Source organism: Mesoplodon bidens (assembly GCF_964165515.1).
Source record: "Mesoplodon bidens genome assembly, chromosome: 10".
Lineage (NCBI taxonomy): Eukaryota > Metazoa > Chordata > Mammalia > Artiodactyla > Ziphiidae > Mesoplodon > Mesoplodon bidens.
The window spans coordinates 64135116-64153151 of record NC_138172.1 but is presented as its reverse complement, the minus strand read 5'-3'; the positions used below and the strand labels follow the sequence as shown (position 1 = coordinate 64153151).

General features: G+C 38.7%; 1 protein-coding gene across 1 annotated transcript in view; it reads left to right on the top strand.

The window, feature by feature from the left end:
• Nucleotides 1–17757, top strand: part of FAM83B (family with sequence similarity 83 member B) — a gene marked incomplete at its 3' end in the record, with an annotated part of 70182 nt that extends 52425 nt beyond the window's left edge. Inside the window, exons 2-4 of the mRNA XM_081247032.1 lie at nucleotides 3293–3457; nucleotides 4154–4278; nucleotides 15456–17757. Coding sequence (XP_081103158.1) covers nucleotides 3293–3457; nucleotides 4154–4278; nucleotides 15456–17757 — 2592 coding nt within the window. The remainder of the gene's footprint in view (nucleotides 1–3292; nucleotides 3458–4153; nucleotides 4279–15455) is intronic.
• Nucleotides 17758–18036: the final 279 nt, after the last annotated feature.

Here is an 18036-nt window from a genome sequence, read left to right as displayed (position 1 = left end):
TGCCATGTGTCTATTCCCAGGGCATTTCTTTCCTTCTCATTTCTTGACAATTTTTGTTCCTTGGTGAGAGAGAATAGCTCTCAACCACATTGACTGGTCTGATTTTAAATTTATGACTTGGTGGGTCCTTAATGCCACCCTGCAGTCACACTCTATTCTGTAGTCCGTTCCCTCTTCTACCCTCCTAGCTGACTACTTAACCCCCTTTCCTCATACTGCTAATGTATCTTCCATAATCCAAGGTCTTCTCAGTTGAAGACCTTGCCTCCCATTTCACTGAGAAAGTGGCGTTATTCAGAGGAGAACATCCATAGCCCCTCCACCACATCTGTACTTCCACCAGCACCTGCACCTTGTACCTGGCCTTCTGGCTTGATAGTACAATGATCTTTTGCAGATCTTTATTCCCTGTGCTCTAATTAATTTTTTGCACTAGATCCTGTCTTTTATTGCCTGCTCAAAAGCCTTCCTCCAGAAATCCCTTGTTTCCCCATCCCACCTCCCACCATCTCTTGCATCACTGATTTTCACTCTTTACTAGAGCATTTCATTAGCACACAGACCTGCTGTTATTTCTCTCACCTTAAAACAAAACAAAAAATACAACTTCTCTTGACCCAGCTTTACCCACAGCTACTGCTCTATTTTTCTGCTTCTCACCGTAGCCAGATTACTCAAAAAGAGTTACCTATACCTGCAGATAACTTTCAGTATCTGAGGTTAATAGGTACTTGGTGTGGGAGGATCCCTGAGAGAGTTTAGGGCTGTGAAACAAATCCAGTGTTTAGAAGAAAATGATAGATAATTCTACTTAATGAGTACACAGACTAATTATTGTAATGAAATATGTTTAATTAAAAAGAAGTCTGCTTTCTAATAATTATACTGACTGTACACCCGTTTGGAAAACCACAAAGATTGATAAAAACAATACACATAAATGTTGCAGGGAATGTTTACACAAAGAGGGTAAATAAGTGTGTTTATAACTGTCATTTAAAGTTAGCATTCTATATAGCACTCCTAGGTTCTTTTAATATACTTTGTCCTCTCAAACCCTATTAAACACCTCCCAAGAAAGCTTTTGCTCTCACCACTCCACTAAAACTACACTGTGATGCCATCAATTACCTGTATATTACTAAATCTGATGAATGCTTAATCCTCATGTCACTTGGCCTTGCAGTAGGGTATGACACTCTTGAGGACACCCTTCTTCTTGATACTCTGTCTTAACTTGCCTCTCAGGATACCCCTTCTTTTAGTCTTCCTTTGCTAGCCCCTCTTGTACTAGATATCCTAACTATTCATCCAATCTCCCTGGATGACTTGGATTTAATTGTCATCTCTACACTACAACACCCAGTTGACAGCTCTGGCCTAGACCTCCCTATAACACTTGAATATTGAAGTCCCTCAAACTTAACTTGCCTTTTCAGTCTTTTACCAAAATTTAGTGTAGCTGTACCCTCCCCTATCTCAGCTGATGACAACTCTGTCCTTCAGGTTGGTGAGCTGAAAAATCTTAGAGTCATCCTCTTTTTCCCCCTCTTTCTCCCACATCCCATATTCCGTCCATCTAGAAGTCCTTTTGGCTCAAAATAGCCAGTGCTGACGATTTCTCCTCATCACTGATAGTGGCTGATACCAGTACCGTCTGGTCCTGGCCACCATCACCTCCCACTGGAATTGCTTCAATAGTTCTAACTGGCCTCCCTGTTTCCACCCTGCCTTCCAGCCTTAAAGTCTGTTCTTATCACAGTAGCCTGAACAATCTTTTTCTAACATAAATGAGACCATATTATTACTTCAGTAATAACCCTCAACAGCTTACACTCTTATTCAGGAAAAACCACTGAAGGATTTATAATGCCTTCAAGGCATTGTGATTAGTTTCTCCCTTTCTTGTTTTATTTCTGCCCTTTCAGTTACTTGAACCTGATATAGGACTTTGCATTGCTGGGTCCCCATGCCTGGGACATGCTTCCTCGGGATATCCATCTTGAGGACTGCCTCAAAGGACATTTTCTCAGAGAGGCTTACCCTGAAAGCCCCAAACCCCTACTTCTTAATTTCCAGAGAACTGTGAATCCCCCTTATCCTGCTCTAATTTTTTCCCAGTAAACATCATCTTATAGCTTATCACATAATTTATCTCTTCTCTGTATTGCTTGTGGTTTCTTCCCCCACTTTGTAAGCTTCACAAAGGGCAGGGCTTCTGTCCTTCTCATCTGGCATACAGTCAGTCGAATGATTTCCCTTTCTTTCAGCATCATTTCACTCCCGCTGCTTCTCAAAGGCAATAATGGTTCTGTTTCCAACAGTTAACTTGGACTGTCTCCATTTTAGGGGCCTGTTCCTTAGGATATTTCTCTCTGCATTTACCTTTTTAATCATATCTTTTTATCCATTTTGTTTTCTTTTTTTTTTTTTTTTTTTTTTTGTTTTTTTTTTTTTTTCTTTTTGCGGTATGCGGGCCTCTCACTGTTGTGGCCTCTCCCGTTGCGGAGCACAGGCTCCGGACGCGCAGGCCCAGAGGCCATGGCTCACGGGCCCAGCCGCTCCGCGGCATATGGGATCCTCCCAGACCGGGGCACGAACTCGTATCCCCTGCATCGGCAGGCGGACTCTCAACCACTGCGCCACCAGGGAGGCCCATTTTGTTTTCTTTTACTTGTTCTGTCTGCTAAGCTAATTTTAAGCATATGCATTTAATTTTCTGGTCTTCAAGTCTTCTTATCCTGTTTCTTATCTTTGGTTCTTTCTTAGCTATATTTCTATTTCTAGATTTTTTTTCTCTGTCCTAGTTCTCCAAGACTTTTATTCTTAACTAGTTACAGAAATCTTGCTTTTCCCTGGAAATATTTCCCATGAAAACTGTAGCACCAATTTCTACCCTCTATCTACCTGTCCCCTCCATTCACCCAACAGGCAACCTTGATTGCCGTGATTTGGATCTGCCCTTCACTCAACATTCTACTGAAATGAAGATTCCCTTTGACTTAAAGCTAGTATGAAATTACTTAGTGTTACAAATATGTATATAGTTTGTTTATTTTCAATATACTTTTCTATCTTCTATTTTAGAAAACTGCACAAATATTTGTGTATACGTTTATATATATATATATAAATAAATATATATATATATATATATATATATATATATATATATATATATATTATGCATTGAACTATTTTCTATTTTGTCCAATTTTTCCTGAAAGCAAGCAATTTCTAGTTCTTTCTCTATTGGGTATCTAAAATTGTTTCATATTCTTATCTTTAACAGGTCATTGCTTTAGTGATGGATATATTTACAGACGTGGACATTTTCAAAGAAATAGTGGAGGCATCAACTCGAGGGATATCTGTGTACATTCTGCTTGATGAGTCAAACTTTAATCATTTCCTAAGTATGACTGAGAAACAGGGCTGTCAAGTTCAACGTCTCAGAGTAAATATTTCATGCTTTGTTTTGTTTTCTTCAACTATTTTATCTTTATCTCATTCATTGAATGTAAGGCAGGTTAAATTATATTACTCTAAATGTACACCATATATTTAAGGTGGTGACCACAAAAAGGGTCCCTTGTACTCTTCAGACTGTGACTTCACCATCTTCGTGATGGTTTTATAGGATGCTTTTCTTGATGGTGGGGCACTTAAGCTTCTGTGTTAACTTTGCTGCCAGTCATAATTAATTTACAACCTTGAAACGACTGGCTTGAGTGATAATCTTTCATTCAGTGGATATTGCTTGTCACAATCGTTTAGCATAGTGTTTTCAGTGATGTTTGACTTATTAAAAGACAGGCGGATTTTAATCTTAGTTATTTTGTTATCATGCTACTATAACCTGAAAGGGGCTCTTGCAGTAAGACCCTAAGTGACTTATAGAACCATCCTGTGTAACTGATGTAAATTATGATAAAATACATTATTTTAAGTGACCATTTTCCTTGAGTACTTCTTTTTTGGATGGTGTTTTAAAATGTGCTTTTCACTATTTTTGTTGTTGTTGTTATATGTTTTAAAAAATTATTTCATATGTACTTTTATGGTTACTAAGGTTTTACGATGACATATTTTACTTTTCAAAATATCCCCTTTCTAGCCATAATTTTTACTTTATATTTACATGCAATTCTAGAATATCCGAGTGCGGACAGTAAAAGGCCAAGATTATCTTTCCAAAACAGGAGCAAAATTTCATGGAAAAATGGAACAGAAATTTTTGTTAATTGACTGCCAGAAAGTTATGTATGGTTCCTACAGGTAAGATCATTGTGTTTACCTCCAGTATTATCAATCATTTATAGAATTTATGAGTTTCAAGTTTTAATGTAATCTGTTTGGTTATTTATTAAAAATAAAAGAAGAACCCTTGCATGAAAAGCTTGGAAACTTGAATTTCAGTTCTGGCTGTGAGGTCATTGTGCAAGTCACGTAACTTCCTTGGGCTTCAAGTTCTTCCTCCCCAAAATGAGAGAGTTGACTTATATCTCAGGTTTCATAAAGCTCTATAATGCTAAAAGTGTTTTTGTTCCTTATGAAAACAGTATGAAGCATAATAATTGTTCATAAAAATAGAAGCTGTGTATCACCTTGAAGAACCTGCCTAATGGATTGCTCTTATTTTAGTATTATTGAGACTCTGATGATTATCATGTTGTCATCATAGGACTACTGAAAAATCATTGAACAGTCTGGCATTAAAATGAAAGGTAGACACTAGGCAAGGTTTTTCAGCCCCAGATCTACTCTCTGGAATTTGTCTAGGGTACCACTGATGGAATATATCTACTTCTGTTCTAGCTTGGCTCTTATGTTTCATTCCCAGTACTTACAACTTTTCTGCAAAGCAGTTATTTTTATCTACAATTTATAAATAATGAAATGGAAGTTCTAGAAACATCAAAACACCAAAACATCACAGTTAAGGGCCAAAAGACAGTTCAGGTCTGGTAACCCAGTCTAGGTCCAGCTGGTCCAGAGTAAAAGTGCTGCCTTCAAACTCCCTTATAAATTCCAGACATTGGTCCTGAATGGGATACACAGTAAGGCTATATCAATAGGCAGATAAAAACACCAAAAACACGTGAACTAGAGAGGGGGAAGATGGTGGAAGAATAAGACACGGAGATCACCTTCCTCCCCACAGATACATCAGAAATACATCTACACGTGGAACAACTCCTATAGAACACCTACTGAACGCTGGCAGAAGACCTCAGACCTCCCAAAAGGCAAGAAACTCCCCACGTACCTGGGTAGGGCAAAAGAAAAAATAATAAACAGAGACAAAAGAATAGGGATGGGACCTGCACCAGTGGGAGGGAGCTGTGAAGGAGGAAGGGTTTCCACACACTAGGAAGCCCCTTCATGGGCGGAGACTGTGGGTGGCGGAAGGGGGAAGCTTCGGAGCCATGGAGGAGAGCACAGCAACAGGGGTGCGGAGGGCAAAGTGGAGACATTCCCGCACAGAGGATCGGTGCCAACTGGCACTCACCAGCCCAAGAGGCTTGTCTGTTCACCCGCCGTGTTGGGTGGGGCTGGGAGCTGAGGCTCAGGCTTCAGTCAGATCACAGGGAGAAGACTGGGGTTGGCGGCATGAACACAGCCTGCAGGGGTTAGTGCACCAAGGCTAGCCGGTAGGGAGTCCAGGGAAATGTCTGGACCTGCCGAAGAGGACAGGGACTTTTTCTTCCCTCTTTGTGTCCTGGTGTGTGAGGAGAGGGGATTAAGAGTGCTGCTTAAAGGAGATCCAGAGGCAGAGATGGGCGCGAGACACTAAGGCTGCTGCTGCCACCACCAAAAAGCCTCTGTGCGAGCACAAGTCACTATCCACACCTCCCTCCCAGGGAGCCTTGCAACCCGCCACTGCCAGGGTCTCGGGATCCAGGGACAACTTCCCCGGGAGAATACACAGTACCCGTCAGGCTGATGCAACGTCAAGCCGGCCTCTGCCACCACAGACTCGCCCCACATACCATACCCCTCCCTCCCACAAGCCTCAGTAAGCTTTAGCCCCCGAATCAGTGGCTCCTTTAACCTCGTCCTGTCTGAGAGAACAGACACCCTCCAGTGACCTACATGCAGAGGCGGGTCCAAATGCAAAGCTGAACCCCGGGAGCTGTGCGAACAAAGGAGAGAAAATGAAATATCTCCCAGCTGCCTCAGGAGCAGTGGATTAAATCTCCACAATCAACTTGCTATACCCTGCATCAGTGGAATACCTGAATAGACAAGGAATCATCCCAAATTGAGGAGGTGGACTTTGAGAGCAAGATTTATGATTTTTTCCCCTTTTCCTATTTTTGTGAGTGTGTATGTGTATGCTTCTGTGTGAGATTTTGTCTGTATAGCTTTGCTTTCACCATTTGTCCTAGGGTTCTATCCATCCATTTTTTTTTTTAACTTAAAAAAATTTTCTTAATAATTACTTTTTATTTTTATTATTTTATTTCATCTTACTTTATTTTATTTTTATTTTATCCTATTTCTTTCTTTCTTTCTACTTTTTCTCCCTTTCTTTCTGAGCCGTGTGGATGAACGGCTCTTGGTGCTGCAGCCAGGAGTCAGTGCTGTGCCTCTTAGCTGGTAGAACCAACTTCAGGACACTGGTACACAAGAGACCTCCCAGATCCATGTAATACCAAATGGTAAAAATGTCCCAGAGATCTCCATCTCAACACCAACACCCAGCATCACTCAACAACCAGCAAGCTACAGTGCTGGACACCCTATGCCAAACAACTAGCAAGACAGGAACACAACCCTACCCATTAGCAGAGAGGCTGCCTAAAATCATAATAAGTCCACAGACACCCCAAAACACACCACCAGACGTGGACCTGCCCACCAGAAAGACAAGATCCAGCCTCATCCACCAGAACACAGGCACCCTCCACCAGGAAGCCTACACAACCCACTGAACCAACTTTAGCCACTGGGGACAGACAACAAAAACAACAGGATCTACGAACATGCAGCCTGCAAGAAGGAGACCCCAAACACAGTAAGATAAGCCAAATGAGAAGACAGAAAAACACACAGCAGATGAAGGAGCAAGATAAAAACCTACCAGACCTAACAAATGAAGAGGAAATAGACAGTCTACCTGAAAAAGAATTCAGAATAATGATAGTAAAGATGATCAAAAATCTTGGAAATAGAATAGAGAAAATGCAAAAAACATTTAAAAAGGATCTAGAAGAACTAAAGATGAAACAAGCAATGATGAACAACACAATAAATGAAGTTAAAAATACCCTAGGGCTTCCCTGGTGGCACAGTGGTTGAGAGTCTGCCTGCTGATGCAGGGGACACGGGTTCATGCCCCGGTCCGGGAAGATCCCATATGCCATGGAGAGGCTGGGTCCGTGAGCCATGGTCGCCGAGCCTCCATGTCCAGAGCCTGTACTCTGCAACGGGAGAGGCCACGGCAGTGAGAGGCCCATGTACCGCAAAAAAGTAAATAAATAAATCTCTTTGGGCTTCCCTGGTGGCGCAGTGGTTGAGAGTCCGCCTGCCGATGCATGGGATGCGGGTTTGTGGCCCAGTCTGGGAGGATCACACATGCTGCTGAGCAGATGGGCCTGTGAGCCATGGTCATTGGGTCTGTGATTCTGGAGCCCATGCTTCACAATTGGAGGGGCCAATACAGTGAGAGGCCCGCGTACTGCCAAAAAAAAAAAAAGAAAGAAAAGAAATGGACTGTGAAAATATTTGAAGAGATTATAGTTGAAAACATCCTTAATATGGGAAAGGAAATAGTTAATCAAGTCCAGGAAACACAGAGAGTCCCATACATGATAAATCCAAGGAGAAACACGTCAAGACACATATTAATCAAACTATCAAAAATTAAATACAAAGAAAACATATTAAAAGCGCAAGGAAAAAACAACAAAAAACACACAAAGGAATCCCCATAAGGTTAACAGCTGACCATGCAGCAGAAACTCTGCAAGCCAGAAGGGACTGGCAGGACATATATACAGTGATGAAGGAGAAAAATCTACAACCAAGATTATGCTACCCAGCAAGGATCTCATTCAGATTTCGTGGAGAAATTAAAATCATTACAGACAAGCAACAGCTGAGAGAGTTCAGCACCACAAAACCAGCTTTACACCAAATGCTAAAGGATCTTCTCTAGGCAGGAAACACAACAGAAGGAAAAGACCTACAATAACAAACCCAAAACAATTAAGAAAATGGGATAGGAACATATATATCAATAATTACCTTAAATGTAAATGGATTAAATGCTCCCTCCAAAAGACACAGACTGGCTGAATGGATACAAAAACAAGACCCATATATATGCTGTCTACAAGAGACCCACTTCAGACCTAAAGACACATAAAAACTGAAAGTAAGGGAATGGAAAAAGATATTCCATGCACATGGAAATCAAAAGAAAGCTGGAGTAGCAATTCTCATATCAGACAAAATAGACTTTAAAATAAAGACTATTAGAAGAGACAAAGAAGGCACTACATAATGATCAAGGGATTGATCCAAGAAGAAGATATAACAAATGTACATATTTGTGCACCCAACATAGGAGCACCTCAATACATAAGGCAAATACTAACAGCCATAAAAGGGGAAATCAACAGTAACACATTAATAGTAGGGGATTTTAACACCCCACTTTCACCAATGGACAGATCATCCAAAATGAAAATAAATAAGAAAACACAAGCTTTAAATGATACATTAAACAAGATGGACTTAAGTGGTACTTATAGGACATTCCTTCCAAAAACAACAGAATACACATTCTTCTCAAGTGCTCATGGAACATTCTCCAGGATAGATCATATCTTGGGTCACAAATCAAGCCTTGGTGAATTTAAGAAAGCTGAAATTGTATCAAGTATCTTTTCTGACCACAATGCTATGAGACTACATATCAATTACACGAAAAGATCTGTAAAAAATACAAACACATGAAGGCTAAACAATACACTACTTAATAACGAAGTGATCACTGAGAAATCAAATAGGAAATGAAAAAATACCTAGAAACAAATGACAATGGAAACACAATGACCCAAACATATGGGATGCAGCAAAAGCACTTCTAAGAGGGAAGTTTATAGCAATACAATCCTACCTTAAGAAACAGAAAACATCTCGAATAAACAACCTAACCTTGCAGCTAAAGCAATTAGAGAAAGAAGAAGAGAAAAAATCCCCAAAGTTAGCAGAAGGAAAGAAATCATAAAGATCAGATCAGGAATAAATGAAAAAGAAATGAAGGAAAAAATAGCAAAGATCAATAAAAATAAAAACTAGTTCTTTGAGAAGATAAAAAATAATGGATAACCCATTAGCTAGACTCATCAAGAAAAAAAGGGAGAAAACTCAAATCAAAAGAATTAGAAATGAAAATGAAGTAACAACTGACACTGCAAAAATACAAAAGATCATGAGAGGTTACTACAAGCAACTCTTTGTCAATAAAATGGACAACCTGGAAGAAATGGACAAATTCTTAGAAATGCACAACGTGCCAAGACTGATTCAGGAAGGAATAGAAAATATGAACACACCAATCACAAGCACTGAAACTGAAACTGTGATTAAAAGTCTTCCAACAAACAAAAGCCCAGGACCAGATGGCTTCACAGGTGAATTCTATCAAACATTTAGGGAAGAGCCTATCCTTCTCAAACTCTTCCAAAATATAGCAGAGGGAGGAACACTCCCAAACTCATTCTAGGCGGCCACCATCACCCCGATACTAAAACCAGACAAGGTTGTCACAATGAAAGAAAACTACAGGCCAATATCACAGATGAATATAGATGCAAATATCCTCAACAAAACACTAGCAAACAGAATCCAACAGCACATTAAGAGGATCGTACACCATGATCAAGTGGGGTTTATTCCAGGAATGCAAGGATTCTTCAGTATATGAAAATCCATCATTGTGATACACCATATTAAAAAATTGAAGGAGAAAAACCACATGGTCATCCCAGTAGATGCAGAGAAAGCTTTTGACAAAATTCAATACCAATTTATGATAAAAACCCTGCAGAAAGGAACTTTCCTCAACATAATAAAGGCCATATATGACAAACCCACAGCCAACATCGTCCTCAGTGGTGAAAAATTGAAAGCATTTCCACTAAGATCAGGAACAACAAAAGGTTGCCCACTCTCACCACTCTTATTAAACATAATTTTGGAAGTTTTAGCCACAGCAATCAGAGAAGAAAAGGAAATAAATGGAATCCAATTGGGAAAAGAAGAAGTAAAGCTGTCACTGTTTGCAGATGACAAGATACTATACATAGAGAATCCTACAAGTGCTACCAGAAAACTACTAGAGCTAATTAATGAATTTGGTAAAGTAGCAGGATACAAAATCAATACACAGAAATCTCTGACATTCCTATGCACTAATGTTGAAAAATCTGAAAGTGAAACCAAGAAAACACTCCCATTTACCATTGCAACAAAAAGAATAAAACATCTAGGAATAAACCTACCTAAGGAGACAAAAGAACTGTATGCAGAGAATTATAAGTCACTGGTGAAAGAAATTAAAGATGATACAAATAGATGGAGAGATATACTATGTTCTAGAATTGGAAGAATCAATATTGTGAAAATGAGTCTACTACCCAAAGCAATCTACAGATTCAATGCAATCCCTAACAAACTACCACTGACATTTTTCACAGAACTAGAACAAAAAATTTCACAATTTGTATGGAAACACAAAAGACCCCGAATAGCCAAAGCAGTCTTGAAAATGAAAAACGGAGCTGGAGGAATCAGGCTACTGGACTTCAGACTACACTACAAAGCTACAGTAATCAAGACAGTATGGTAATGACACAAAAACAGAAAGATAGATCAATGGAACAGTTTAGAAAACCTAGATATAAACCCACACACATATGGTCACCTTATCTTTGATAAAGGAGGCAGGAATGTGCAGTGGACAAAATACAGCCTCTTTAATAAGTGGTGCTGGGAAAACTGGACAGGTACACATAAAAATATGAGCTTAGAACACTCCCTAACACCATACACAAAAATAAGCTCGAAATGGATTAAATACCTAAATGTAAGGCCAGAAAGTATCAAACTCTTAGAGGAAAACATAGGCAAAACACTCTATGACATAAATCACAGCAATATCCTTTTTGACCCACCTCCTCCTAGAGAAATGGAAATAAAAACAAAAGTAAACAAATGGGACCTAATGAAACTTCAAAGCTTTTGCACAGCAAAGGAAACCATAAACAAGACCAAAAGACAACCCTCAGAATGGGAGAAAATATTTGCAAATGAAACAACTGACAAAGGATGAATCTCCTAAATTTACAAGCAGCTCATACAGCTCAATAACAAAAAAACAAACAACCCAATCCAAAAATGGGCAGAAGACCTAAATAGACATTTCTTCAAAGAAGATATACAGACTGCCAACAAACACATGAAAGAATGCTCAACATCAGTAATCATTAGAGAAATGCAAATCAAAACTACAATGAGATATCATCTCACACCAGTCAGAATGGCCATTATCAAAAAATCTAGAAACAATAAATGCTGGAGAGGGTGTGGAGAAAAGGGAACACTCTTACACTGCTGGTGGGAATGTGAATTGGTACAGCCACTACGGAGAACAGTATGGAGGTTCCTTTAAAAACTACAAATAGAACTACCATATGACCCAGCAATCCCACTACGGGGCATATACCCTGAGAAAACCATAATTCAAAAAGAGTCATGTACCAAAATATTCATTGCAGCTCTATTTACAATAGCCAGGAGGTGGAAACACCCCATTGGATGAATGGATAAAGAAGATGTGGTACATATATACAATGGAATTATTACTCAGCCATAAAGTGATACGAAATTGAGTTATTTGTAGTGAGGTCCATGGATCTAGAGTGTGTCATACAGAGTGAAGTAAGTCAGAAAGAGAAAGACAAATACCGTATGCTAACACACATATATATATGGAATCTAAGAAAAAAAAATATGTGATGAAGAACCTAGGGTTAAGACAGGAATAAAATCACAGACCTACTAGAGAATGGACTTGAGAATATGGGGAGGGGAAAGGGTAAGCTGTGACAAAGTGAGAGAATGGCATGGACATATATACACTACCAAACGTAAAATAGATAGCTAGTGGGAAGCAGCCACATAGCACAGGGAGATCAACTTGGTGCTCTGTGACCACCTAGAGGGGTGGGATAGGGAGGGTGGGAGGGAGGGAAACACAAGAGGGAAGAGATATGGGAACATATGTATGTATGTATATATATATATATAACTGATTCACTTTGTTATAAAGCAGAAACTAACACACCATTGTAAAGCTATTATACTCCAGTAAAGATGTAAAAAAGAAATCAATCAATATAATTTATCTTGATAACAGACCACAAAAAAAAAATCAAACACGTGGTCTCCTAGGTCACTGAATACTAAAGACTACAGGATGAAGCCAGGAGAGCTGTGGATGTCAACAGGACAATGTGAGGGCAAATTTTGCCTCTTCTCTTAAGGACTTAAATAGTCCACAAGAAGGAGGCAACACATTGTATGGGGTGGCCCTGGACAAGTTACTTAACTTCATTGCCCTTTAGTTTCCTCCTCCCTAAAAGGAGGATAATAATAGAACCTACCGTGTGTCGTGAGAATTAAATGAGTTAATTCATCCAAAGCCCCTAATGTCAACTGCTATTTTAGGCCTGTTTTAACTGTTAATATTTGTTAAATTTCTCTTTGAGCTCAGGGACCCTATATTGAAAATCCTCTTTAGAATTTTAAAATGTGTTAAGAGCAGAAATTACAACTAGTGCTTGAAATTAATGAATTCTTTTAAAGACTCATTATTTGTGTTTCTATTTAGTCAGACCCACTTGTTTTTAGAGGGGTTTTAATTGAAATTTTAATTAAAATGGAGTTCACTTGACTTATAGAATGGTGTTTATTAATCTCATCATAATGAGCACTTTCTATTTTTATTATTTAACTTGACTTTGAAGATTATCTTCAACAATAAATTCACATCAATTTTGTCTTACTAGGTATTAACAGGTGATATCTGTTGAGATGACTGTAACTGAGCTACTTTAAAATTGGTGTTGGAAAAAACAAACAAGCAAACAACAACAGAAACTCTTTATCTTCTTATCTATATCATAAGCCAGAGGCAAAATTTAAGATGTTGTTTGTGTAAGTGAATATGGAATACATAGGACCACAGATTATTAAAATTCATAAAAACAATTATCTAACAGCCCTACTCTCTTTTTTATTTCATGTTAATTTTAAATATTCTTCTTTTTAAAAAATTAATGATTTTCACCCCTTGTCATTTTGGTTTTTTCTGACTAATAATTATGGAGTTTTCTTATTGTTACCAAATATAAGAGGATCTGGTGGAACTGTTATGAACCAGTCTTTGTAGAAACTGGTTAAAAATGTACTCTCCCTTTTGGGTAAAAGCAGCCTTCATCTCTGCTGTTCTTGTATTGCTGTTGTTTTCCTTGTAGGCAAATTCAGAATGCCTTCTTCTTTAATTCAAATTTCTTAGCCATAAAACTTCTTGAAATGCTAAATGCCCAGGATTTCTAGAGAGGTCTGGCATCTGTACTCACCATGTCACACACTGTGTGACAGCTCACAGTCACAAGGACAGTTTTATCAGGAAAACACAGCAGGTGTTTTGCTGCATCATGATACTAACAATGAGGAGATAAAACACATATACTTTTTTATCAATGTGTGTAAATCAGATTTTGAATTGGATACCCTCATTTGAAATTGTCATAGGAAAACCTGGAAGATACTTAATATTGTCCACAGATTTGACTTAGAGAGAATTTTGTACTTTCTTTTTAAATCTTGTGATCTCCCTGCTTTGCTTTCAAGATTTCCCCCACTAGTTCATCGGTCTCTTATATAGCTTCTTATTTCAGCTAAATATAATTTGTTTTCTGTGTTCAACATAGCCACTATTGCTTCCTTCCTTTTTCCATGCATTTCTTCTTTGACACAAATTTTTTTCCCACACTTTTCAAGTTTGACCTTCTAGGCTTCTAGTCTCTGTCAAAGTACTGCTAAACTCTTACTGTCTCTGGGGATTTTCTTCTATTTGATAGCTGAATATTTATTCCTTTACTTGCTGTTTTTAACAAATTTTATATTCATACCTTCAGTTGGATTGAAAATTCCTCGAATGATTCACTTTTCTACTATTTCTTGTAAGTCATCCTGGTGGTCCATACATCTGTACATAAAAATATTCTTCTCATACTATGCATTCAGTAAGCATACTGATAAAGTTAAGCATATCAGAATAAGAAGATTTTTAAGTTATACACCACTGTTTATGATATTTTATGTATTTTAGATTATTGTTCTGCACATTCTTTTAATATTTCCATCTGCCTCTGTTATTATCTTCCCTGTATAAACAGTAAGCTCCTTTATTGTGGACAATGGCTCCATCTCCTTTTTCTTTTGTATAAACCCCCATTGTATCATGTACATTTTTTGAGACATAGCATATTAGCAATGGCCTTTTCAGCTCAGTTACTCTGTATGTTACATTATCAAGATTTTCTAAAATAAGTTTTAAAATTATATATGAAACTTCAAGATAACTGTTGCCTCTAAACTCCAGGAGAGAGATTTGAAGTTGCACAAAGTACTATAAATTAATTACAAACTTCAATCCCCTAGCAATTGTATTCTACATGGAAAGGTCTTAATTGGCATTCTGATTGGCATGGTTTGTAAGGACTGAATTTACTGTATATACTGAGTGAAGTGAAGGATGCCCTTAGTGGCTGAAGCTGCTGCCACAAATCCTGTCTGTTTCCAAACACTGGCACCTAAATTACACTTACTCTTAAGCCACAGAGATGAAGTACATGCATTGGCACAGATGATCTTTCATCATTACATGCTAGGACCATAAGGAATTGTAGTGATTATGCTGTCCTTATCCTCATTCTGGCCGGGAGGACACTGAGGTCCAAGTTCCTGTGGAATAGACAGCTTGGCAGAGGCCAGGTCTCTCAACTTTTCCTCCAATACCAGCTTGCCTGCACCCTGCCAGGATGCTGTATATGGAATATGTGTCATATTTTACTCCATAAAATCTTAATAGGCATAGATGAAAAATGCACACCAGGCTTTTCTTTGTACTTCTTGAAATTATGGATGGATTGAAAGCCAGAACTTGTGTTGCTTTATTATTTAACATATGAATATAGGAGTGGGGAGACATGTACTGCAAGCATGTAATGACTGAAGATGTTCTAGATTATGGTAGTTAAGGAAAATAAACAAAAATACTCTTTTGTCAACATTAAATGACACTTTTCTTAATAGAGCTAAATATTGTAAGCGCAATTAAAATTTGCCTATTTTGATTTTTTTTTTCCCAGCTACATGTGGTCATTTGAAAAAGCACACCTCAGCATGGTTCAGATAATCACAGGACAACTTGTTGAGTCCTTTGATGAAGAATTCAGGACTCTCTATGCCAGGTCCTGTGTCCCCAGCTCATTTGCATGGGAAGAGTCAGCAAGCGTGAAGCACAGCAAAGCACTCTGGGAGAATGGCACTTACCAGCGTTCAGTGTCTTCCTTAGCTTCCATTTCCAGCCAAAGAAACCTTTTTGGTAGACAAGACAAAATTCATAAACTAGATTCTAGCTACTTCAAAAACAGAGGGATATATGCTCTCAATGAACGTGACAGATATAACATAAGAAATCATGCATACAAACCTCATTTTGTTCCCAACTTTAATTGTCCAATCCGTCAGCATCAACACAGTCAGATAAGTGAAAATTGGAAGAGGCATAGTTATGCTGGGGAACAGCCAGAAACAACACCATACCTGATGCTTAACAGGGCTCTGAATCGAAATGTTAATGCTCCCTGTAATTGGAAAAAGCCTTCAGATAGTCTCAGTGTGGCATCCTCGTCACAGGGAGGCTATGCAGGCCACCAGAACACACCTGCCCAGAGTTTTGCTGACCGACTTGCCCAGAGGAAGACAACAAACCTTCCAGAAAGGAATTCCAATGTGCGGAGGTCTTTTAACGGGACAGATAATCATATTCGCTTTTTGCAACAACACATGCCAACCCTTGAACATACCACCAAGTCATTCTTGCGTAACTGGAGAATTGAATCCTACTTAAATGATCATTCAGAAGCTTCCCGTGATTCCAATGGATCAGTTCTAGGTGACCGGTTTGAGGGCTACGACGGTCCTGAGAATTTGAAAGCCAATACCGTTTATACTCACTCTCGGCTTCGTTCTTCTTTTGTGTTTAAACCCACTTTACCTGAGCAACAGGAAGTTAACAGTTGTACAACTGATTCCTCAAATTCAACAGTCATTGGGTCCCAGGGAAGTGACACGCCTAAGAAGATCCCAGACACCCCAACAGGCGCACAGCATCTGACAAACAAACCCTCACAGGAATCAACCCCCAAGCTCCCGTTGCAGTCGGAGGCACCAAAAACGCACACCCTACAGGTTCCCGAAAGCCACCTGGCAGTTTTAATCCCAACTACAAATGGCCCTACGGACTCAAACAACTATTTATATACAACCTTGCCTGTAAATAAACAGACAGAAAACCTAAAGAATCAACAGAATGAGAATCTGCTTAAAAGGCGAAGTTTCCCATTCACTGACCACTCAAAAGCCAATTTAAGTCATGGAAATAGTAAGCATTATGTGTATAGTACACTTACCAGGAATCCAATTAGACAACCAGAAAAACCTAAAGAAGATTTGTTAAAAAGTTCTAGAAGCATTCATAATGTGACCCATGCCATGGAAGAGGATGAGGAAGAGGTTACCAAGAGAGACCTTCCGAGTGGCACTGCTATCAAGTCAATTTCCATTGCTGCTTTGCTTGATGTGAATAAAGAAGAACCCAACAAAGAACTCACTTCCAAGAAAGAAGTGAAGGGTTCCCCAAGTTTTTTGAAAAAGGGATCTCTGAAGTTAAGATCATTACTTAGCCTTACCCCAGAAAAGAAAGAAAATCTATCCAAAAATAAAGCACCTGTCTTTTATAGAATGTGTAGTAGTTCTGACACTTTAGTTTCTGAGGCTGAAGAGAATCAAAAACAAAAAAAATCAGAACCCAAAATTGATTCATCTCCTAGAAGAAAACATTCCTCTTCATCCAGCTCTCCAGGCAGCAACCACAATGGTAAGGAAGATGTAGCAGCTTGTTCATCTCAGGTGATACATTCTTCATCTGATGAAAGTAAAAAAACTATACCTTCTTCAGGTGCAGTTGAGAGCAAGTCCTTGGAAAGGGCAGGAGATGCCTCTGCCCCGAGATTCAACACTGAGCAGATCCAGTACCAAGATTCGAAGGAGGTTAAAGCAGTTGTTGTTCCTGAAAGAAAACCAGCTTCTCCTCCAAGACCAAAGCCCAATGATGAGCTTATAAGAACTCATTCAATTGACCGGCGTGTTTACAGTCGTTTTGAGCCATTTTGTAGTATTGAAAGCTCTATTCAGCCAACAAGCAACATGCCAAATACCAGTACACAAAACCCGGAAAAGAAATCATCAGCTATGGGCAATAGTTATGGCAGGTCCAGCCCAATGCTTAATTACAACACTGGTGTTTACCACTCATATCAGCCAAATGAAAACAAGTTTCGAGGATTTATACAGAAGTTTGGAAACTTCATACACAAAAATAAATGAAATACTGTAACTACAAATAGACTTTAAAATACAAAATGAATGTGGCTATAAATATTTGTCCAAAGAACATTGTAGATTTTGTTTGTAATATCCTAATAGATTTCTATGGGGGTGGAATTTTGGGTGTGAAGTATATGTTTACCAACTTACTAATGTATAGTAAAGTTATTGTTCTTTTTGATAAATTTAGTTGTGCTTAATTACACTGTAGATGGAATGTCTATAAATACATGATTTTTAAATGGTAATGGTAAGACAAATGTAATGAAATTGTTTTCT